The 24,947-nt window shown below is 41.2% G+C and overlaps 2 protein-coding genes across 5 annotated transcripts in view; both read right to left on the reverse strand.

Annotated features, from left to right (window-relative positions):
* The window catches only part of ube4a (ubiquitination factor E4A), a 15,366-nt gene extending 10,181 nt beyond the window's left edge, over nt 1–5,185 (reverse strand). The window contains exons 1-10 of one of the 4 annotated variants that reach the window (XM_080053309.1): nt 5,109–5,185; nt 3,929–4,098; nt 3,652–3,828; nt 2,126–2,238; nt 1,768–1,920; nt 1,471–1,630; nt 1,136–1,338; nt 717–908; nt 280–613; nt 1–95 (exon numbers count right to left, since the gene is read on the reverse strand). The exon at nt 1–95 is cut by the window's left edge and continues 32 nt beyond it. In XM_080053309.1, coding sequence (XP_079909435.1) covers nt 1–95; nt 280–613; nt 717–908; nt 1,136–1,338; nt 1,471–1,630; nt 1,768–1,920; nt 2,126–2,238; nt 3,652–3,828; nt 3,929–4,058 — 1,557 coding nt within the window. In that variant the 5' untranslated portion in view covers nt 4,059–4,098; nt 5,109–5,185. Of the gene's footprint in view, nt 96–279; nt 614–716; nt 909–1,135; nt 1,339–1,470; nt 1,631–1,761; nt 1,921–2,125; nt 2,257–3,651; nt 3,829–3,928; nt 4,099–5,108 lie in introns of all 4 variants that reach the window. The other 3 variants (XM_080053308.1, XM_080053307.1, XM_080053306.1) reach the window with 3 other exon arrangements.
* A 1,724-nt stretch (nt 5,186–6,909) lies between these two features.
* On the reverse strand, nt 6,910–23,905 carry LOC307271599 (BICD family-like cargo adapter 1; the record flags this gene model as incomplete). The annotated part of the gene is made up of 10 exons (XM_080054135.1): nt 6,910–7,596; nt 9,602–9,722; nt 9,896–10,008; nt 10,678–10,755; nt 11,522–11,686; nt 14,047–14,229; nt 16,348–16,494; nt 16,863–16,982; nt 21,764–21,979; nt 23,660–23,905. The coding sequence occupies 10 exons, from the start codon at nt 23,903–23,905 to the stop codon at nt 7,339–7,341; spliced, it is 1,647 nt and encodes a 548-aa protein (XP_079910261.1). The 3' UTR covers nt 6,910–7,338.
* Nucleotides 23,906–24,947: the final 1,042 nt, after the last annotated feature.

Genomic DNA, 24,947 nt, shown 5'->3' on the forward strand with positions numbered 1-24,947 from the left:
GAGGATGAGGTTTTCGGTCAGCAGGCTGTAGGATTGCGAAGACTCCACCGGCTGCTGAGGGGGCACTGGGATCAGACAGGTTTCCTTGTCGAGACCTGGTAAATGAGAAATTGGGGATGATTTGGTCATGAAATGTATTGTAAACTCCGGAAAACTCTTTCAATTAAAAACTGCTAGAAACCCACATGCAAAATCAAAATCAAATAACAGAACTGCCGTGTTAACACTTGCACATAAAAATGATGAAATAATGTTTGTAATGTTTTCACATATATTAACCTCTGGCGTGCACATTGCGATTGCGCCTCTCTTCTTCGCTCAGTTCTTTGAGGGCGCAGTAGGTGGGGTTGAAGGTGAGAAGTTTGGGCGAGCGTGGCCTACAGAATGGCTGGCACAGCTTTAGCAGGGCGGCACCCAAGTTTAAGAAGAACGCGTCTGAGGCGTACATCTGGAAGAACATCTCTGGCATCTGATTGGCCCATATCTTAGCCCGGCCAGCGTTAGCCTGCAGACAGTTGCCCAACCACGAGAGCAGCATGTGGCGCGTCTCGCCAGATCGCTGGAGCAAGTTTTTCAAGATCTGGTGCAGCTTGTCATGAAACTGTCCCATAAACTGCAACACAATGGGAGTAGAGTTAACCAGAGACATGCATAAACTTATTTTTCTTTCTTTTTTGAAAGGGAACACATCAGCAATCTAAAGAGAATCTGTTTACCTGGTGGATGTTGGCCTCCTGGACTTTTTTCTCCTGGGCACTGGAGCGGGAGGGGTTCGGGAAGTAGCCGTGTCCCTCCACCACTCCTGGGGTTTTCAACAAGCAGGAGATACTCAACACCGCCCCCAGTAGTGTCTTCTGGTACTGTAAACCATTAGCTGGGTCTTTGGGCTGAATGTGTTCCACAAATACCTAACAAACCAAACCAAGAAAAACAACTGTCAGAAGGATAAAAAAAATGTTTTGGGGGGGGTGACTAAATTAACAAAAGTCAAAGGTTAAGGGGCCCCTATGAAATGTCATGTCATTACTGAAAATCTAATTATGATTATGCGAATACTGTTTGTGATTTTGTGTTACTTGATAAGTGGCGTCGAATTTACGATTACGCTAGCAAACATTCCTGTGTATCTCCTGACCTTGGCAATATCTTTATGGTGGCTGAAATAGAGCAGGACATCTAGGTAGGAGTAGAGGAGTGGCTGGCACAGGTCCAAGTCTTTGATGCGTCCCTGGAAGATATCCAAGACTGGTACTATCACCTCCTCAAAGGTACGCACCTCCTGGTCGGAGAGCAGGCCAGCAACCACCTCCTCCACAAACTCAACCAACTCCTCTGGCTCTGAAACACAGCGACTTTGTGAGAAACTGAGAGGAGAAAAGAAAACTTGAGGAAAAGCTGTGAGAGGCAGGAAAAAACAAGTACACAAAAAAGGCATAGGTCATGCCAAAATGGGCCTAATTCTTAACCTACGTGTTCCACTGAAACCTTCCAGCAGCAGGTCCAGAAGCTGCTCGTAGATGTTCTGGCTGATGTAGATCTCTGGGGTGAGCAAGACTGTCCGCGTGTTGGAAACTGTCAGGTTCTTACAGCGAACAGCAAACGACAGTAACTTCTCCGGTACCTTGGTCACCTGGTAAACAGATAATCAAACCGCTGGATTTATGGAGCGTGGGTTGTTTTTATGTTCCAAAGAACGGTTTGTTAACACTTTCGGAATCCTCTGAGAACAATTGCATTAAAGTGCTACAATTACAGTCCTACCCTCACCTCTTCTTTGGCCCTCTGGTAACAAGCAAAAAGGTAAGGGAGGGCACGCTTCTCTCCAGCGTCACGGTCAGCAGACAGGTTGACAGTGCTGCATGACGTCATGTAGATGAGGTGGTTTCCTGGCTCTAGCATCAGCAGACGGTTAAACAGAGCCTGCAAGGCAGACACATCTTCTTACTCACTCACCCACCAAATATATATTCTCTTTAGATTCCTTACATTTCTGTATCTATTTCTTACGTAATTAATCCAAATCTATACGTGTCGCTTTGTTGCCATTTTAAAAATGTAGTGGTTTATTGATAGGAGGAGAAAAACAAGAAATGGAGTGGTGAAAAGCATGTTGCTGACATCTTACCTGCTCTATGTTGTCCATGTCCAGCCAGTCCTGTCCATCCAGATCAGCAGCCATCTCCTCCAGGTAAACACAGCGAGGAGGGATCCCATTACCGCTTCTCTGACTGGGGTCACCTAGGGGTGAGAATACAACTTGGGTCCGTTAAAACAAAGTCTACTCAAATCCTATTAGATGCTGAATTTGAAACCAAACAAAGCATCAACGGTGGATTCAGTGACAATGAGAAATAAATCAACAACTTTAGCATTAATTAAAGTTAACACAGAAGGGTTAAACAGACATTGTGTTATTTCAGACTGAGGTGGGGGAAGAATTCATTTAAAGAGCTCTTTAATAAAACAGAGGCTTTTAGTCTGCATTTCCTGGACGACATGAGTCACCCTCGAGCGGTCTCAGAGGTGGGAGAGACCCAGCCATCTCACAGCGAGACTTTGCTTTGTGCTAAGTCTTTGTATTGATGAGTCATTTGTTGCAGTACTTACAGAAAATGTCAAATTTGACATTTAAATCACTGTTCAACACTAACCACTAAGAGCAACGGAATAGACTATATAACTATATCACAGTTACATGGTAACACACCTGCCTGCACATGATGTATAATGTAATGTTGTGCCCTCTAGACTGAAGCAAAGGGAGAAAATTGTGAGCTGGTAATGAAAAAGGGTCAACATTGATCATCTGACCCAACACCTTCACATCCAGGCATTTACACTGGACTGATGACAGGATACTACAAAAAAGAGAGTTCCTGTATAGAACTACTACTGCTGCTGCTGCAGCTGCAGCTGCTGGTTAAGCCCGTAGCTGAAATATGATAATCTAATGATACAAATAGATACAGCAAAGTTGAATTTCCATTGTTTAAGAGAAAGACACAGTATGAGGTTTTTGCTATCAACGTCAGATATTTGTTTTATGCAGGAAGAAAGTCTTGTTTGTGACGTAAATGGATATTCAGCAATCATTAGTCTATGGACAAGTTTATAAAACAGAAACTGGACTAAAGTTCAGGTGATATTGACCAATGCCTATTTGTGTTTGGTGCAAGAATCTGCCAGAGGAAGTGAACTGTGCCAAACAGTGGTTGGGTCCACCAGACCAGTTAGTGGAGCTAAGCCTGCTTTCACCCAGGCTAGGTCAAACCAGCATCTGGGATGGATCTGAATACAGTTATTACCCTGAGTTGGAAGATGCCTGGCTTTGGTAACCAGAGAGAGAGAGAGAGAGAGAGAGAGAGAGAGAGAGAGAGAGAGAGAGAGAGAGAGAGAGAGAGAGAGAGATGTTCAAGGAGATATAAGTTAAACATAAACATAACTATATTTTTGAAATGATAAAGTTTAATACACTGTAACTCTCATGTTGAACGTTTATAAATGCAGACTTGAGCCCTAGCAGACAGCAACTATCACAGTTTAAGCTGTGGCATCTGTCTCATATCAATTTACCCAAGTCCTATGCACATTTTACTAAAAGAGGTATACGTTTACAGTTCAAAGTCTGATTATGTTTCTCCTCTAACTTACTGTTGTCCAGAGTGATAAGGAATATTCGCTGGATCATGTGATTGACATTGAGCTGTTCACACAGCTCCTGCCGGGACCGGAAGGAGCGGCTGATCTCTGCCACAGAGTCATCATTTTCATCAACACTGTCTGACACAGAGTTCTCCGACTCTGACTGGCTCTCTCCCGAGTCCTCCACTGTGATACAAGACACAGAGGGTGAGTAAGAAACCATGTGGATACATTTAAACAAGATGTAAGTATATGAACTATTTTGGCAGCAGCTACGATTACTCACATGGGGCTTCAGCAGACTGTTGTTGTGGTTTCTGGCCTGATGCAAACTGCTTGGCATCAGCCAGTGAGCTAAAGAGGGCCGCAAAGGGGTTGCAGGAGATGTTCTGGTTGTTGTTGCCCTGGTCAGTCATCTCACTGGGGCTCAACACTCACTCCATCCAAGATCCCAGCCTAAGACGCAGACACAACGACTACATTACTTTATGCAACAGGATTTGCAATAATCGAGTAACAGATCAGTGAGCACATAGAGTATATTTCCACATACTTAGGTTACCATCAATGTCCCACTATTATCGTCATCACGGATCAAACAGCTTTAAAGGTAAGTTAGATTTAAGACTTTTAAAGACATTCTTAATGCCACCACCCTGCCCTTTTTTTGTACACACCTTTATTCTGAAACAACTTCACCCTGTGCCTCCTATGTATATGTATAATTATCATGAGGTCACCAGCCAAGTATTTTTTTTGTTTTCTAGTTGTCTTTGCAGTCTACTGCATTGTTGGTTATATGACTGCATTTCTACATTATTGTACTTTACTTTCTAAACTGTCCATTCTGCATTGTTTATACCACGGGACTATTTATATCATGATACTTTCCATACTGAATTATTCATACTATATACTATTTTCTCCTATATCATAGGTTGTACTTAGTTTCTGTTGCATTTTAGTGTCATAGTGTTGTATTTTTGTGTAAGCACCTTGTTGTGGAACAAACAACATGTTGTTCCTGTTAAATAGGTATACGGATTAATGACAACAAACACCTTGAATTCCGGTAACTCTATCGAAACTTTAAAGCCTGGTATTAATTAATAAATCAATTAAACAAGTAGCTGCTCGTGCTCACAGTTTGACATATGGACTGGGTTGTATAACGACACACTGTGTTGCCACGGTTACCATCAGTCAAGTCTCGTGCTGCTTTGTGGAGTTAGCTTTAAACTGGTCACCAACATTACTCGAATCAAAACTGACATGTCTCCCTGTGAAGCAATGTATCAGCAGCTCTCGCTACTGGACGCTAGTTAGCTGTGTTAGCTGGTTAGCACGCTTAGCTGTCATGGGGTCACCACGTCTCTATTTCAGCACCCATTTTACAACCTGTCGTTCTGATTTCGTGTGTGGCTTGTCTTAATAATGTATAAAAACGACAACGAGGGCTGTCGTACCTGTTTGACGGGAAGAAGATTGCGTTTTTTGATGAGAAAAATGTAGCTTCTGCGAAAGCAGCACCAGATCTCAGCAAACTGAAACTGTAAACGTCATCAGAGTGAGACGGAGGGGAGTGGACGCCTGCTGTGCTCTTGCTGAGTAACTTTTACACAAAACGTTTATTTTATGTGCTTTTCTGTTTGTCAAATGTTCTATTTTCTATATATGCTCAGTTAACTGTAATAGGTATATCAATGTATAACATATAAGGCTGTTTTTGGTTTGTAGCCTACATAATAAAGTGATGTAAAAATAAAAAAATTAAAACCCAATTGATTAAGAATTAAAACATAAAAGACAATAGGGAGGAAGCTGATCAAATAGAACAAAATAACACTCTAATGTGACACTGTCTGTGAGACCAGCAGTCATTTCTGTGATTTTCCCATGAAGTTTCCTCTGATTTCAGGTCAGCAGAGGGCAGTAGCATACTGCGTCTCTCACATAGGCTAGACTAGCCGCTAGACTGTACAGTAGGCTAGCCTATACCCTCTGAAAAACAGGGTGAAGCAGTTTGCAGTTTGGTTTTGAGGATTATTTGTGTTTGCAAGTGTTTGAAATTGGACAGAAGCTGAATTAGATAGGCTACATGTTTGGAAATGTGATATATGTTTTTTATTTATTTTTTAAATGTGCATAGGGGAGAGTGGGGTGAGTTGTGCCACCCCTTGTTTCTAGAAAACCATAGAAGTTGGTCATGTGACCACATATTTTTGAAGAGCAATCCATTTGACTGTGTCCATTTGACACCCAGTCTCTGATTTCATTTGTAGGTAAGTGAAAATCACAGAACAGGTGGATACATTATTGCCATTGCATGCAATAAAAGGTAGTAAGTCTAACCTTTCAAATACGTTTTTAAAATGTCACAAAATCCAAAATCATACTTTATCTTACCGACTGAGCTAAGGTCGCCCCCAAAGTGAAGCTGATTTTGATTGAATATTATTTGTGGTAAATACCAATAATCTAATTTATAACAAAGCATGTGCGGTCTGTAAATATTTCGGACAGAGGTTAAGTCTACTGTGCATCAGCTTTAGTGTAGCTGCAGCAATGTCCTCATGTGCTAGTTTACCTTAACATTGATCTAATAGCCTTCATGTTCCCTTGAGGTTCCTCTCATGTTTGGTTGGGATCTAGATCTACTGCACCTTTAAAGATAATATGAAGGATTTATAGCCCACCGCATTTCATATCCAATTAAACTTCATACATAGCCTATTATTTACAACCCATAGTGAACTTCTATTTCAAACTCTAATTTTATAGAAATGATCTTAATAATTTAATATAAAAATTAGAAATTAGACATTTACCAGACCGATAAACAAGGTCACATTGACTGAATTACTGTTGCTCTGATTTGAGAAGTTTTTCAAAATAACAGTATGTATCTTGTTCAGATTAGGTTTATCAGTTTATCATCTGAACAGATTGAAACACAGACACTCAAAAACACCAAGAACTCACAAAAGGATTATTTGATGTTTTATGAAATTATCTTGGGATGATTCCAGATGTGGACAGGCAAAAGAAACATAGTTCATACTAAGCAGCTTTAATATTTGAACACTGAGTCACAGAACGTACATGTACCATACCAAGTTATCATTCAGAGAACATCATTGTTTTTTATTGAAAATCAAACCACGATGAAATTATACAAAATAACAACAGCTTTTTTAAGTGAACATAATACATATTCAGTTTTTAACAGAAAGAAATGTAACTTCTCCCTTCCAACTTGGTATGTCCAACTCGGTACGATATCAAATAAACCCTTTGATCATTTGCTTTCTGAACATACGTTTTCACTCTCCTTTGATCTACGACAGTATATCAGAACAAATTCTTTCCACTGATCTTCATCTCTCATTTATCCCATATAAAGTCAGGTGTATACAGACATTCACAATATTATGAATATTACAAAAATAAGGCACGATATTTACACACAAAAGCAAACCTTTTTAATGTACTTCTGTGATAAAAAGTGTCCCAGGTAGTCACAGTTCAGGTTTAGACGAAGGCTCAGCCTCTCAATGAAATGTGTACGGGTAAGTGTCTTTGTTTGTAGTGGCTCTGTTGCTCATCGCTGACTTATAAAGTGTCTTTTTTGGCTTCTTTTCACCACACATTATGTACGGGAAGCTGCACTTGCCGAGGTACAGCTGAGATTGTCCATTATTTTCCATACTGTACCCCTTTCCCCCTTCTTAACCAGTCCCTCCAGGGGGATTGGTTTTTGTCCTGGTTAGCATCTGAACTCCAGGTGGAGGAAGAGGAGGAGGAGGAGGTGGAGGTCTGGCGTGTCCATGTGGAGACGTTCTTGCTGGGCCTGCGGAAGAAGGACATACCGTTGGAGGTGGACTTCTTCTGGGGCTGAAGCTCTGACTGATGCTGCAACCTTAGCTGCTGGTTGATTATGATCTGGATGTCGTCCTGAGGAAAAGGTGTGGAGTTAGAGAAGAATGAGTTGGAAGTCTGAGGGGCAGTCTGGTGGCTCATGTTGGGCAAAAACCGCACGTCAACACTGTCCTCATTCATTCCCACTTTCTATTATCATCTGACTCGGACGTAAACACTGACTTTTTATGTCACTGATCATTGGCCTTTGCCTGCATTTCTCTTGCATTTCTTTTTGACATTAATATGTATCAGTGTTTTTTCACGTTCAGTCTGGCAATATTACGCACATTTCAGGATGTTTATATGTCTTTGATGCTAAACCCATTATGCACTGTGGCTTGTTCCTCTGTGTCAAAATAAATCTCAATTGTTGTTCAAAAACATGCTTCTTCAAATACTCACATCACCAAATGTAATCAGCAGTTGAAAATAGTCCCCAACAAATTAAGTATTTCCTCCTGTTTAAGTATTTACTGAAACACTACAGTGCCCAGTTGCTTTATAAAAGTGGTCTACTGAGCCTATTTCAAATATGTAACTTCATATTTAAATTTCAAAATTGTAATTCTTCAGTAGGAACCAATGGGCTCACACCTAAGTGAACATTGAGAGAAGGACTATCGCATTGTTTGGTTTTTCTTTTTTTGAGATTTGTTGACAATAAAAACATTTCGACTGCCTTAAGTTGCTGTGCTGCCTTAAATTTAAGTCAGTAGGTTTGTTATGTAGGAGTTTTGTAAATTAGAACAAGTGTTGGTATTTGCTTTGTATTTTGGGTTTGGGAAAAACGGCAGAGTGAGCCCTCATTAATAGAGGATCTTCGCGCCAAATCTCCGGTCTTTTCTCGGATATTCTATGATCTCAGTTAATGCAGACACGTCAAGAAGGAAAAGCATACAGATAAATGCTGCCGAGTATTCAAGTAAATTCGCCGTGCCTTGGAGACTATTTGTCTGTGAGTAGTGTGTATGTGGTCAACTATAGCTTGTTAATATATAAATGTGAAGTTAGCTACTTAGGTTTGTTTGTTTAATTAACCATTAACCTTTGTTAGCTAACTGCCTGTAACAAAGTGTATTTTTAGCTAGCTCTCCTTCATTTTACATTTGTTAGCTAAGCTTTGTGTATTATTCATGTCATACTTACCGTGTATTGTACTAAATGTCTGTATGGATCTGGTGATGTCTATTGATTTATGTTTTTATGTATGTTACAGTTTTACAAATTGATAAAGCGACCAGTGGAGATACACTGAAGATAAAAGAAAAGCAAGCCTTGGTTCTTCATTTCAATATTGGACTTTATCTATGTTAGCTGGCTGTCAAGCCGTGCTCCAGGATACGCGCTGCCAGGGCAGTACAGTTGCTAAGCAGGTCATTTTTATATCCCATCTTAAAATGAACAGTAATGGATTTACAATGCAAATATAATGAAGATTCAGCTGATCTGTTGTTGCTGAGTTTCTATGTTTTAACTATTCTGCTCAGTGTATCTGTTCGATTTAACAGTTTTTATTTCTGGACCTATGACTGCATGCATTCGTCTTTCTTCTGTAATGAAATAATTGCATTTGTTGGCCTAGTCTGTACCAGTCTGTATCCGCACATTCAATATATTTATTTTTGGAAAAATTCTGTTTATGATTTATATTTCTCAAGGAAATGAATCAGTGTTCTGGTTCAAATACTATCTGCATTATCCTTGTTAAAACATGATGGATCAGACCCTCTGGCAGATGGCTTGGCATAGTGACTCAGCAACAGAAGGACTCGTAGACAGAGACACCTGCCGTTCATATCCCTCCAAGCTGACAGGGCAAAGATTTATACAGTATATCTGGGTCTTTCCCCAACCTGTCCTGCCAAATTGTTACTAAATCTGCAGACAGCATGCCTCGAAAATTTGATCGAGGATTTGAGAACTGCATACAGATTCGCCAAAGTAACAGCATGAGAGGGGATTTACGAATGGATTAGGATACATTAGACACTGGATGGGATGGACAAAAAGCCCCAGAGAGAAGAAAATTGGACCCCACCTGCCAGGCCTCCAGCTCCTGTGACAGCTCCAGTTTACGTTGGATGGCTTCTAGCAACTGGTTGTTAAGACACATCATGTCATTTTTGCTTCTCACCAACTCGTCCTCCATCAGGTTTTTCCTACAAAGAAACGATGAATGCTCTCTTTTTCTCTATATTCTCAATGAGATACTGTCAGGGAAACAATAATACAGACATTATTAATTGTTCCTTTATAGAAAGCTATCTCTTGCGACCATAGTCAAGAGTTCCACCATGAGATTTTTTCTATGAGTCACTGAAGAGCTTCTCACCTGGCTATGGCCTCATCTCGATCTCTGATGGCCTGCTGGGCGACTTCCGCATGCTTCTGTGCACTCTGCAGCTTCTGCCTCAGCTCCATGTTTTCCTGCTGCAGCTGGATGTTCTAGAGAAGGAAGAAGAAAAGGACTGTGTTCAGGTCACTGTTTAAAAAAAATGACATTGTATGTCAATCTGTTTAAGACAAGAATGAGGACGTTGTTGTGGTGGTTAATAGAGTTTCGTCCTTCCAAAGATCCGCAACACAATAAATAAATACATTTCAATCTGTTCCTCTTTACCTTACCAAAGAACCATCTTGGATTTGAAATGTTGTACATTTGCTTTTCATTTTAAAAAGGGAGCCTTTAACAGCTATTTAAATGCTTAGAGGTTTTTTGGCCAATACAAAAGGGTGTGTGTTTTGCATAATGGTTGTTGTAATAAAGTGACAACTTGCAATTTATCACAAAAATAAGAAATCTTAAATATTTAGATATAAACTAAAGAATGTGTGATCCTAAACAAAATAATTTAGGTATACTGTAGCACAAACTTGATGTAGGGGTAAATAACTTATTTAGCTTAGCTGGGAGCACACACTAATTTTTAGCAATAAAAGAATCAAACTTGAAAATATATATCCTCAGTCAAAATACTCTAAAAAGGTTGATGAATCCATCTGTTACACAACGATGGCTAATGGTGGCAGCAACGAGGTGAGTAGTTACACGGACAAACCCTAAAGTAATGGGCCGTCCTTGCAGACCGACGCGCTCGCTCATCACTGGGTTACCTGATCTCTCAGCTCCTGTGCTGCGCTCGGATTCCCACACTGATCACCCGTCCTGTCGACAAAGGTTCGCTTCAGCTCCTGGGACAGAGAAATGAACAATGAGATCAGGTGACAGCAGTGCATTTCACAGAGACTAACACCCGCCCCAAAAAATAAAAAAGAGTTTTTGTAGTGTGATGTATTCGCACAGTGCTCCGAGGCAGGAAGGGGGGTGGCCAGGAATATTTAGTTACAGTGATAAATACCCGTTATAGGTCTGGATTGAATACGAACGGCATGTGGCACAATCGGACTCCTTGTATTTGCTCGCTTGTGGCAAATAGAGGCTGAGCAAAGAATTTGACCTACAATTACTACAATTCATTGGCATCTAGTACGCAAACAAGGGCACACAGTTCCTAAGCAGGATTCAGTTTGACAAGAACATGGTGCATCTAACAACCACTAGGTGGTAGATAGGCCTACTGTGAATACATTGATGAAAGTAGTATAAGCGGGCTACTTTCTGATTAAATTCATAAATTTTGGTTGTCTCCAAAAAAAAGTGACAGAAACACATCTGTGCTTTTAAGATATATTCTTCTCTTTAAAACAGCAACAAATGTGCTACACTGTCCTACAAATGTATACAAACCTCAAAACAGCAAAACTGACCTATAAAGACTTTGGAGCTAGAGGTTTTGCATACATACTCTCAGTATGTATAACATAATGATATGTGATTCAAATACTTCAAGTCCTATAAGCTATGGTGTCATTTATCTGCCATCCTTTGATTTCAGACAATAGGTCTGCCTTTTGTTTAGCGTCTCCTCTCCCATTCCACCTGTTCATTTTGGCTCACCTGAGGGCTGGAGGCCTTTGCTAGGGTTTGGGCCACTCCTTTCAGCTGCTGCAGCATGGCCTGCAAGTCCTCCTTTTGATCCACAACCTCTAAACTGCTGGAATCGTTCAGTTCCTGGGACAGTGGGAGCAGTAACTGAAGGATTGACCCCATTTCCTGCGTTATCTAAGTGGAAAATGGGAGGAATCATGTTGATTTGTGTTCACTGTGTGATAATAATGTATCACAACACCGTTGGAACAGCACAGAGACTGCTACTGTACAGTGTTATTCCACCTCCATTTAAAGAGGTAATGTTTATTAGTTGAAAACAAGGTGTTTCCTTTCCCATCTTGCTTTCAGCCTGCTGCACTGCACATTAAAGTCTTGTGTGACATCAAGTATTGACAAACTGGGAGGTGCAAGCATTACCTCATCACTTTGTTTAACCTTCGTAAGTCAAATATATCACATGATGACACTGATACTAACTAAACAAACATATCCAGATGGTTATTCCTCATGTGGTAGAAGAGATAGTCACATAATATAGCTGAGAGCTGTGAATCGAGGAAACTCTCCTACAATGCAGCTATGACAAACAGGAAATGTAGTGACTGAGTCTTGAGCACAGTTTTACATCACATTTTCCTGCTAGAACAAAACAAATAACAGTTGACACCGCAGAGAGTGAGAATCAGAAGAATTTGTTTTCCTGTTCTCTTTCCCTAGACAAACAAGCCTTTTTCTAATCTTTCTTTGTGGCGTCTCCCGCTTTGAAAATAAAATCAGCCCCAGTTCACACCACTTCTCCTCGCCGAGTGTCACAGAAGTCACAGGGTCACAAAGAACTTAAAGTTCTGTCAACTTGTTTTTCTTTTGCCGCAACATTTACAAGCATTTCCTAAAAAATTCACTTGTAGATGATGTTTTTCTGGCTCCGTTGTTGTGTTTTCTGACTGTATCCGTCTTTCAGGAAGGACTTTGTTTTAGGACTTGTTTCCAGTCATCGCAGGAAAACATACGCGAATCATTGTGGGCGAGACTAGCAGAAGACTTGTAATTAATTAACAGCCTCTGCGTCATATTCAAGGCTGGCTGTGTTGTTTGTAGTATTTCCTTATACCGGGCACAGACTTATTACTCTGCCACTATAGGTTTACAGTTCACATCATGACATTGATATGTTAATAGTAAATGATTATTCTTATATACTGCATTTTCCTTGAATAACACTCCTACAAAATTTTTGGATTCATCACAGACATTTAATCCTACTTACACTTAGTAGCGGCTAATGTAATGTAAGCTGCTAGCCTCAAGCTGGGGATAAGAAGCAGGCTACAAAGGTCTCGTTTCCAACTCCACACCCACAGATATTTGAAATTTTTTAACTTTAGTCTCCGAGACCAAACTGATGCAATTAAATCAGACTTCACACACAGCTCCCTATGGAGCCGCTGAAGACTTTTCTCGTTTTTCCTGCACGCAACGGACCTATGGGTTGCCTTTTTTGTTTTAATTCCCCAACGATACTGATAAATGGAGGATGATTTTGTAATTGACAAGCTCATTTTATCTTTTCTTGCTCATTTTCTTTCATAACTCCTGAATCACGATGCCTTTGACTCAGTTATGAAAAGGTAGAAATAATTAAAATGTTTTGTGTAGAAATTAAATCATTTATAAATCTTGAAAGAATAGTGTATTTTGTGGCTATTTTAAGTCGTGGATAAATTATTTTTTGGTGCTTTATGGATTATTTCTGGTACAAGGACAGAGTCTGTGCCAATACCCATTGTGATGAGGGAACATGTCACCAGTGCAACGACTTGGCTCACCACTGGGTTTTTAATAGTTTTTTAAACAACAATGGCGCTCTTTGGCACACAAAAGCTATATCAGGCTTTGGCCACACAGGACAATCTGCTTGTAGGAACAACAGTTGGTTTGGGTCTTTTCACAGGATTTGTTGACTATAACAAAAATAAAGAATAGCTCATGTAGAGCCTGTGATGGAAGTTCTGTTAAGGTTGGAGGTCAACTCAGGTGGAAGAATATTTCAGGAGACTTGGATGAATTATGAAGCAATATTTATTACAGACTTGGCCAAGGAGAACCGGACTGCAACACTCGTGACTTGCACTTCAATTCTGACAAACTCATGCTTAGAGCTGTGTTTTAACCTTGCGCTATCTCTACCACCTCCCCGGCTCGGGCACCAAGCGTACCAATGTTTTGGTTCAGAGCTGAACACAGTGAACCATAACATTCTGGAGTCTAAGGAGATGAGACTTTATCTATACAACTGACCTAAGTGTCTCCTAACAGGCTCCAAGGCTGACCTAGAGTCTGAGAGACAGACACACAAGATAGGCATATATGGCCTATTAATCTTTCCCATTAATATTACAACTAAAGACCCAAAATTCCCTCACAGATCCTTTATTATTTTGGCTCAATACTCCTGTTATATTGGCTCAATATAACACTGTTACTGTTACTCTTAAATTAAGTGATTATCTCCAGTCTTGCAGCCTTGTTACCTCTTCTTTGCAGATACCCAGCGCTGCGGTCTCCAGACTGGTCTCCAGCTCTGACAGAAGGGAGGCGTCTCCTTGGCTCCTGGCTTCCTGCAGGGACACCTCCTCCTGAAGGTCCTCCACCTGGGCCTGCAGCTGCTGGAAGCGACCACGGGCCGACTCCACCTCCTGCCACGCTTCAGCTAGCTGAAGAAAAACATTTAAAAAACACAAGGAGGTTAGTGTACACATGAACATAGAGACTAAACCTGCAGCAGGTGAGTACAACATATGACAGACATTAAAAGGTGGAGTCAATGATTCTGGAGAACGCTTGTTTCCAAATAATTTTTTGTCAAAACCAGTGAATATCTCCTCACAATCCTGTCTGGATCCCGGCTCGGTAAAGGGGTATGTGAACAAAGGGACTTGGACGACACGGTAGCTAGCAACAGTGCTATCGATATCAGCTAAGATTTATTGGTACCAAAATACAAGTAGAATGTGTTTTTAGGAATACTGCAGCACGTGTTACAATTAGCCTATCAATATTTAAATAGGTGTTGAAGCCAAAAACATATCAAAGCCAAAGTAGGCTATGCCGTAAGCAGTAGCGGCCTTAGCTATGTTTCAACCCATTCAATTGAATGGGGCCCCGCCCTCTGGGGGGCCCCCAAGCCCCCCCTAAAAAAAAAAAAAAATTATTATTATTATTATCTTTTTTTGATAAATAATTCTTGAGCAGGCTACCGGGCCCTAGGCCTCATAGTAACTTTTCATGTTGCATTGTCAAAGAGCTCAGTCACTCATGTCAATAACAGGGTCCAAAAAGGAATAAGCCTAAATGTAAGGAAATAAATCATCATGGGCCCCTCAACTAGTAGGGGAGAAATACAAAAGCATAAGAAAACAGCATTAGTAGCTCTGTCTAAGGGGCTTCGTGATGAGCCTTTAGGGCCCCCACACACATACAGGAATACGATTTCTATGTGTAAATTCTATGCTGTTCATAAAAAGTAGCTATCCACCCTGTATCTGTTGAAATGAGTCTCTCCATCATAGAACATGAGTCTGCAGACCAATCTACTGTACTGTTTTTACAGTAGCAGAGTAGAGAGTGCTGCCTGATTAAGAAAAATCTGAAAAATAATGTTCCTGCTGCATCTCAGGATTTGATATAGCCTCTAAATTTTCCCCTCAAAGTGCATCAGATTGATGCATTTTAATTCAAAAGGCACACATTTTCTTCCGGGGGGGATGCCCCCGGACCCCCCAACAAGGACCAGGGTCCCTCCCACAGTATCCCTAAATCCTGTGAGAAAAACTGACTTCATTAATATGTTTTTACCATTAATTGTATATGTGCTGAAAAGTCAGTGTACCTGACTGGATAGGTAGGAGTGGGGGGGCCCTTTAAGAGTCTGCACCCAGTGGCCCATCATCTCATAAAACTCTACAATTTTCTTTTTGCGGGAAGCATGCACAAGCATGCACAAGAAATATGTATTAAAAAAAAATAAAAAAAATAATAAGATTTTTTTTTCAAGAAAATACAAAAAAAAGTGGGGGGCCCCACACTAGGTCTTGAATGGGGCCCCCATATCGTTAAGGCCGCCCCTGGCCGTAAGCCAGTTAGCTTAGCCTATATTGATAGCCTGTTGCTATGTAGGTTGGTCCCAGCTCCTTTGTTTACCAGTGCACAGACAGGTAGTGGATCATGAGGAGATATTCACTGATTTTGACAGAAAGTGATTTTGGCGGGGGCGCCCTTAGCTCAGTTGGTAGGGCGTCCCCCCCATGGGCCTCGGCCAGCAGCGGACCCGGGTTCGATTCCAGCCCGTGGTCGCTCTCTGCATGTCACTCCCCTCTCTGCCCCATTTCAACTCTGTCTCTACACTATCAATAAAGCATACAAATGCCCCCCACCCCAAAAAAGTGATTTTGGCAACAAGCTTTCTCCAGAATCGCTGACAGGACAACATTATGATTATTGAGATTATACACTTGGATATAGGAGCACTTTTTAGAAGTGCTTTTTACCCGAGGCCATGAAATCTGGACATGCCAGATTCCAGCCCGACATGACACCAAACGTATGAGTGGAATCCAGAGTTGTTGGTTAAAGTTACAATGACGGGGAAGAGGCAATTGTTTAGCAATGCTTTCCACAATCCAGACGAAACCCCGGCCGCCAGGCAGGGAGCAGAAAATCCCTTTGTTATTGAGGCTCTTTCATTCATACACCAGACCACACTGAGCTGTTTTTGTGTTGTCTCGTAGGTGTGCTCTCTGCACGAACATCTCATTTGTATTTTGTGTGTGTACCTGCTGGCTGTGCTGCTGCTTGAGTTGGTCGTGAAGAGCCAGGCGTGCTTGTAAAGAGGTCAAACTCGCCCTCAGCTCAGAGTTTTCCTGACACACAGTATCCAAACGCTCCTCCAGCACCTGCTCTTTCTGAGTGAGACGCAGCACCTTAACACAAAAACACAGATTTAAAATTAGAAGAAAATGTGATTGTCTGTTTACCAGTGTGACTTACGGATTGTAAAAGTTCATTAAAAAAAAACACCTTAAGCAAAACTATGAGACTAAACTGAAGCGAAGGCAATGAGGTAAACCAGTAGCTGACAACACAATCAACACTTTAGACAGGAGATATCATATGACAACACACACTGGTGCAGTGTGTTCTGGTCGTCTTGTCCCTGTAAGTACACTCTGTTCTCAAGACTAGACACATTTTTACATGTCCGTCCTTTAAGCTGGAATGTTACAATACAGATTGGCTTTGGCTTGGTTGCACAATTGCAAAGTGTGTGTGCTTCATGCAGGATGGTTACCTGCTCCTTCATGGCACTGATCAGCTCCTCATCCTGAGGCCTGTTGTGCTTTCCTTGTAGTTGGAGCTCCTGTTTCAAAGCCTGCAATTCACTGGACATGGCTCTCTCCACCTCCATCGCCTACACATCAGAGAGAAAACACATAAGATGTACAATTAACAGTAAAAGAAACACATGTGGCTTCTGCAAACTTGTGCATTGTGTTTAAATGTGAGGCCAGAAATCCAAAAAAGACCAAGATAAATATGTATCAGTCAAAGTAAAGTTCCAAAACAAAGCTTGCCTTAGGCCTGAGCTTTAGGAGAAATAGAGACCACATTCTTGAATCTAAAAATAACCAAAAATAAAGCATGGGGTTTCTCTGAGACGAAATCCTGTAAATCTAGAGCCAAAGAAGGAGCATTTCTGAAACGGGTCTGAAAGGTGGGGATTAGGTGACTGAAATTAAACATGAGTTTGGGATGTTTTTTTACTGCAGGCCATATAGCGCAAAGGATAATGAAGATGGATTTCTTTCTGCCTTCAGAATGGTTCAGAATCTTATGGTTAAAATATGTTCCAAAGCAGGGGGTCAAGACCCCCAACAAAGGCTAAAGATAAAAGCTGTGGGGTCACAAGATGATTTAAAGGGGTAAGAAACATACTTTTTTTTAGATATTTTTTTTTTTGTAATATAAATATATTTTCATCTCTTCAGGTCTCCAAAAATCCATCAGATAAAACTTGGAGAATGTTTGTTTTTTGGCTGTTAAACTGCATCACTGGTGCATACATTAAGGCCATAACCTGTGATGATGGAGTCACAAAAACATGCAGCAAAGCAGGAAACCTGGCAATGTCCCAGCTGGCTAGCAAACATGGATACAAACGACAACAAAAAAATAATCTTAAATCGGTATTGCAAATGTTTTATGAGGAAGGAAATGAAGGTGTTTGTTAGGCCTCAATGATTCACACAAAGTATTTTGGTAATTCCCCGGTTCACCTTTAACAGACCAGAGGGGGCTAGAAACCACTTGCGTAACGGGACTAAAAGCAACATCCATCAAAAAGACTAGAAAAAATTGCTTATCATTGACAAACCACATGACATATTAAATGTTAAATTATGATTTCTCAAAGGTTCAACTTATTTCTCTGAAAATCTGTTTCTTTCGCAAAACCTCTCTCTCAATAATAGATTTTAGTTATACAACAAATAACTAAAACGCTGTTGTGCTGTGCCACTTCGAAAACCAGTGGACACACCAACTCATCGCCCACCAAGCCGCCACTACAGCCCCCCTCCCCCCACCGGACACCGAGCTGGTCTGGGACCCTCATGTTCCCCTTACTCAGCAGTTCGGCGGGCCCCTGTCAGGTCCCATCACCGCCACATAATGCAAGATGAAAGGCTGGCCGGTGCTGTGGCAGATGGAGCAGAGGGCATCTTGGTCTTGTGTGTGACATCACCATGGCACATTAGACAACAATGTGGCACAGAGGTAAACAGGGGTGAAGCTGAGGGGACAGCTTGTGGGTACGTGTGTGTGTATGTGTGTGTGTGTGTGTGTGTGTGTGTGTGTGTGTGTGTCGAAGTGCATGGAGGAAATGAGGCAGGCAGCAAGCACGAGGGCAATAATTAGTGAGAAGTGTGTGTGTGTGTGTGTGTGTGTGTGTGTGTGTGTGTGTGTGTGTGTGTGTGTGTGTGTGTGTGTGTGTGTGTGTGTGTGTGTGTGTGTGTGTGTGTGTGTGTGTGTGTGTGTGTGTGTGTGTGTGTGTGTGTGTGTGACAAGAGTAAAGGAGGCATTGATGGACCAAAACATAGCATGCAGACACACAGTGAGGAGGAGGAGGCCTTAACGACCAATGTTTGTACCCCAAGAATCGCCATTAAATGAGGCCTTGTCTCGTCAACACGGGGCCCCTTCCACAATAGAGGCAGCAACCCACTGAGAATCACCAAAACAAGAGTGGAAGGAGGACGCTCCATTTGGTCAGAGACACAAAGATGACATATCCCCTTTGCATGGCCCCCCAATGCCTCAGTCCAAACGCTGAAGTGCCCACAACAGCTGACTACCCCAGCTTATGGCAGAGCCCCTCGGGGAGCGCACAGAAAGGACTGCTTTCCCCTGGGATGATGGGATGTTTGGGCCACATCAAAAGGAACAAATGAAAGATTTATATCTCTCCCTGATGTATATTGTCTTTGCCTTTTTGTCTGGGAGCTTGGTGATGCTAGTAGAGGGAGGAGAGGTCACGGGGGGGGGGGGCTTGCATCAATTTAAGCATCTCCTTTTTACAATAAAGAAAATCTACAGCGAGGACGCTTCACAGTCATCCAATAATACACATACCGGGAAAGGTGATAGACCTAGTGTAAACAAATGCTCATGACTAATGCTTATACTGAAACTGACTGGGACCAACATTTCCAGCTTATCGTCCAATAATCATCCTCCCTTTCCAGTCTGACATTTCATATCCAGTGGATGTTTTTCTAATACGCTGATAACGTTGAGCTGCGGAAAGTTTTCTTGCGCAAGAGTCAAACGAAACCAGCAAAAATCTTGTTTTTTTTTTCTTTCAGCGAAAACAACTACCTGCCGCCTCTTGCTGAATCAGATTTGATATTTTCTTGTCAAACATTCACAAAAAGTCAAGTAATACAGTAACGAAGACAGAGATGCATTGGGGACGAGATATAAGTTTTTAATGTCACCAGGAGAGAGAAAAAGAACACCCCCGCATCACTCAACACTACTCCCTGAGATTTGAACCTCAGCAACTGTCTGTCTAAAGAGTCAGAGCTGAACCACGGCACGGTCTGGCACACACACAGCGCCTCTGTTATTTTAATGCAGACGCTTCCTCAAATGCACCAGGATGGAGGGCCGCAGCAGATCTTTCCTCTCACATCGAGAGCTTTGCTTTTTGCCGTTGATGGTAAACATGATGACTCGTCTCTCTCTCTCTGTCTCCCTCAGGTTTCCGACGCCCTCCTCTAGATTCCTGTCATACTCTGGTAACCCTCTCACCATTTGGATATAGAGTTTCAAGCTGTTTAAAATCAGATAGAGCTCCTATATACGTAGACACAGACATGATATAAAAAGGGTATTTCTGCTTCCTGTAACAGGACTAAAAGGAACTCACTTATTTTCTGACATTTCCCAGAGCAAACGATCAATCAAGTTGAGAAGAAAGCCAAACAGAGTAACTGATAATGAAACAAACACAGAGTAACCGATAATGAAACTAAATGGTTAATTGAAGACCTATTGACACACACACACACACACACACACCAAAATCCCCAGGTCCAGTCACAACTGTGGGAGCGTCCTGTACAAACACACATTATCACAGACACAACTCACCGCCGGGGAAGCGACAGCACCCTTCACCACGTCTGGTAGGGGCACCTCAGACATGGAGCTGCTTTGCGCTTTCTTTTCCTTCTTCCTCCACACACCGACAGACACACACACTAACTCTCTTCTTTGGCTTATACGACCCCAGCTGCCAAGGTCTGGTGCCGGGACAGCCAAATAAAACAGAAAAACATTTTCTCCTCTTCCTCCTCCTTGAACAGCCCAAACCGAGATAGCACCTTTTATCTAAATTGACTTTTTCCTGGACTTCTAGGGAGTCCGTTTCCCCTAAGTATGCCCTTCCGCCTGGCCCAGGAGGAAGGGGGGGGGGGGGGGGGGGGCAATCATAGCTCCTTATTCTGTGGACCTTGACTTATGGGAGGGAGCACACTGTTGTTAGGATTCTTTTTTAACTCTACAGTTTAACAACTCAAGGAGCCGCTCCGCTGAGCAATTGGCCATGTGTAGCACCACACGTCACAACTATCCTGTTATGCAAAACCTTTCCTCTCTCAGTCTGGAAAAACACTGCAAGTTGTCTGGCCACTCGGGTCTTCCTTGTTAACTGATAAAGGGGTCATTACAACAACAACAACAAAAAAAATCACAGATTTGATTCTCCTCCCAGATAGCACTAGAGATCATAAAAATTTGACTTGAGGACAAATGGGCATATAAAGATTTGTGTCACTTGTGCGCCTTTGGTACATTACCTCACACAAGTACCTCATCAGCGCTTGGTTAAAAGTTAACTTTGTGTTAACTAATCTGATATAGCTGATTAAAATGATCTCATATCAGGCTGTAAATGATAAAGTGTTCCAATGTGTTGTTTAGTTCCAACAACAGTCTACAACTCAAAGATAGTCAGTTTACAATAATATTTAAATAAAGGAAAGCAGAAAATAGAATCAGATTATATTCAGATTTTTTGTTCAAAAAGTGACTTAAAACGCTTGATCAATTTAACAAACATGAATCATCCAGACCTTTTTTTTTACTCCTCCCTTTGTCCTAGATCTGAAATCAAATCATGGCTTTCAGTCTTCATCTCGTTTGCATGTACGTTTCCATTCTTCAACACACCGGAGCGGATCATTTGCCTGAAGCCAAACACTCAGACATTTGTTTTCACAATTACTGCCTGACCAACTCCACATCTTTCAACCCCACTCGGGCAAAAATAAATAAACTAGTGAGTGTTTTGTAAAAGGCCTTGCTCTGAGTCTATAAACAGCCAGAATCTGACCTTGAGCTGGATTATAGACTGAGTCAGACTGAGAGCTTTGCAAAGAAACTCAAGTTTGAACTTTATGGATTGGGTGACTCAGGTGTGTGGGTTTCACAGAAGCTCGGTTCCCCTGTGGCGGATGTTACATCCACGCTCTCATAGGCATTCCACAAAACAAAACAAAAAACACTTACAACCAACCTGTGTGTGTGTGTGTGTGTGTGTGTGTGTGTGTGTGTGTGTGTGTGTGTGTGTGTGTGTGTGTGTGTGTGTGTGTGTGTGTGCGTGTGTGTGTGTGTGTGGGGGGGACTCACAGTGTTAAGTTGTTCGCGTAGTTTCTGGGTTAGCTCGCCATGTTCTAGCTGTTCTTGACTCTTGTGCCTCTCTGCCTCGGTGAGGGCCTGGGTGAGCCGCTCCACCTGCCTGCTCAGCTCCCTCACATCCCTCTCCAGCTCTCCCACCTGGCTCTCCCACTGGGACGCAGAGCCCTCCAGCTTCAACCGCAGTTCATGTCTGCCCTGCTCCAGCTCCTATATACATGGGGGTTAGAAAGATTAATGAGTATAACAGTTGATAAAACAAAGGATATTTCTATTCGCTTGGGTTGGAAATTATGAAAGGATGGTCGAATGAGATCGTGTTGTACAAAAAATGCACCAGCCTCAAGGCTCATTGAGAGCAGTGAAGGATCATGGGAAATGTAGGAAAGCTGGGAGATGGAAAAATGGACTATATGAAGTTTGCACCGAGAATGTACAGTATTTAGGTCCTACTACAGAGAAAAACCTGTCAAATCTGTTCTCATATACAATAAGTCGTCAAACTATTAGTCAACTAGTCAAAAATGTAATCTACAGCTGCTTTGATAATTGATTAATTAACTTCCAATCATTCCCGAGTTTCACCTTCTCAATTCCAAAGATTTTCTCTTTTGCTTATTATAAAAAATATATATATTATTCTCCCCTAAAAAGCAATTTTAAGAAGTTACCTAAAGCTTTACAGAATTGGGCTATAATCAATAATTTCATCCATTTTACAGACCAAATTATTAAAGTGATGAGCGGATTAATCGATAATGAAAACAACTGTTGGCTGCAGCCTTACACTCTGTTCAACTTTATCAATCATAATTATTAAATTTTTATCAATGAATATCTTTTATCGGTCTGATAAGTCTTTACAATATCTATTTTGCACTTTGTACAGTACTTGTCCTATTAACAGCATGTCTCTGGTTTAAACCTGATAAGATTTGAGGCTGAACATCTGAAGGATAACGCAATTTTCATTGGTGAGAAAAGCTGTTTTGGTCTTTCATAACAACTCAGGAGTGTGAAGACAAAGCCTCACTTCACCTGCAGTCTGCGGTTTCAGAAATGTTTTAATGTTTTGGATCATCACAAAGTGTGTGAGCCTTCCTGCCCCTTCTACTCTGCGTTTTTGATTTAAACAGCAGCAGCTTTTCAGTTTTCTTCCACAGAAAGAGTAAACATTTAAGATAGAAAACACTGTTTGTGGGGAGAACAGACTGAGGTCTGAACAAGATCACAATCGGGAAAGTCTAAAAACACAAATATCTGGCTTTGAAGAGACTTTTGAGTTTTGTGTGGATGACAGTTGCTTTTGGGACCGATAAAGTAGAAAACCTCTACATTTAAACTAGATTTCTGATTTTTTTATAGGTTAGGCCTACATAATTGTACAATAGCCTACATTTTGGAAAATATTGAAAGATCATACAGGTGTCGTTTCTAACCACAATCATGCGTATTCTGCATTATTTGGTCAAATCTATACTCTTTATTATCAAAGTTGTAATTTGGACATATAACATTGAAGCAACTCCCATTAGGGTTAGCTATTTCTCATGTATTTATAATTAGCATATGTTTATGGGGGAAATTATCTCCAGTCCTACATCATTCATGGCACATTCTTGAAGAAAAAAATAAAATGTGGAACTGTTAAAGTCTAAAAGTTGAGTTATTGAGATGAAAGTTGACATTCTAAAAGCCTAAGGTGTTATAGCCTACCCGACGTAGCCTGAGAACAATTGACATTTTTCCGCTGCACACCCATTTCAAACATAAGCGATCAACTCGTCATCAGTAGCCTACAGCCACTTGGCCACATATTCAATCTGATCTAGCTTTCACATTATGTAGCCTATGGTACCTGTGTGAGATTAATAAGCGGGTCTTTCTTACCTCCAGCCTGTCCGTGTATCTTTCATGAACTTTCTCGCTCTGCTCTTTTAGCTGACGGTTTTCCAGCAGCAACGCGTTTCCCAGCTGGGCTGCCAAAATAACCTCTTCCTCCTTTTGTTTCAAAGCGACCAGAAGTTCATTGGGGTCCTGATAATCGGTCATTTCCTCCGCTCCATAGTCGAAGAAGAAATCCCCCTCCAGGTCCATGCTCTTGGACTTGAAGCTCCATTCTCCTAATGGATCCATAACTTAGGCTTGCTCGATTGATTATTTAATAAATACGTAAACAAATACATAAATAGCGTTAATTTAAATAAGAAACCGCACAAAGACTCAGCGTGTGTTGGGAAGTCGTCCGTCCATAACACCTAAAGCTGTGAAACTGCTGAGCTCTGTTTGAGCAGCACGGTGAAAGTGGGCTGGTCAGTGTGTCAACAGCAGATGCTTAGATGCTTGGTTGTGTGTGTTTCTCTTTAGGGGGGAGTCGGCTTCAGTCACCTGAGCAACTGTTGCCATCCCACTGAAACACACCGCGAGGACACCTGTCGGTCACTCCTGATGGAAACACACCTGTCGTAAATGACCTCATGACGTGAACCAATACAACTTTGCGCAAGATGTTTTGTTGGTTGTATAACTGAAGACTAAAGTTAATCAGATTCACGAAGTAGGCCTATGTAATATATAGCCTAGAATATGCTTTTAACTGATTTGTCCTTCTCTCTATTTCTGTAGGCTATTTGTGTGCAAAACAGAAAAGGGTAATTTTTACAATGGAAATTAACAAATTTGATTTAGTTTAAATAGTTTTACTTTTTGAATTGTATTTATTTTCAACTCATTGTTGATATAATTATTTAATGTAGGCTAAAGTTTAGTTCATTGGTGGAAAGTAACAAAGTAGGCTACATTTACATTTATTTAAGGATAGGCCTACTACAGTACTTGAGGTATTTGTACCTTGACTAGGCCTATATGTCAAATACTTCATGCTTCTACTACTTTATATTTTGATTATATAAAATCAGATTAGATTAGACAACTTTATTGTTCCCAAGAGGTGCAATTATTTGCCTCATCGACAATCACCAAAATGTGACCCCTCTATCTATCTATCTATCTATCTATCTATCTATCTATCTATCTATCTATCTATCTATCTATCTATCTATCTATCTATCTATCTATCTATCTATCTATAGGGCCATTCTGTATACATTTACTTACTTTTACAGTTTCAATTCACTGTTGCTTTTGCATTTTTGTTCCCAATACATTTCTTCAAAAA

The sequence above is a fragment of the Ammodytes marinus genome (genome assembly GCF_949987685.1).
Source record: "Ammodytes marinus genome assembly, chromosome: 3".
NCBI lineage: Eukaryota > Metazoa > Chordata > Actinopteri > Uranoscopiformes > Ammodytidae > Ammodytes > Ammodytes marinus.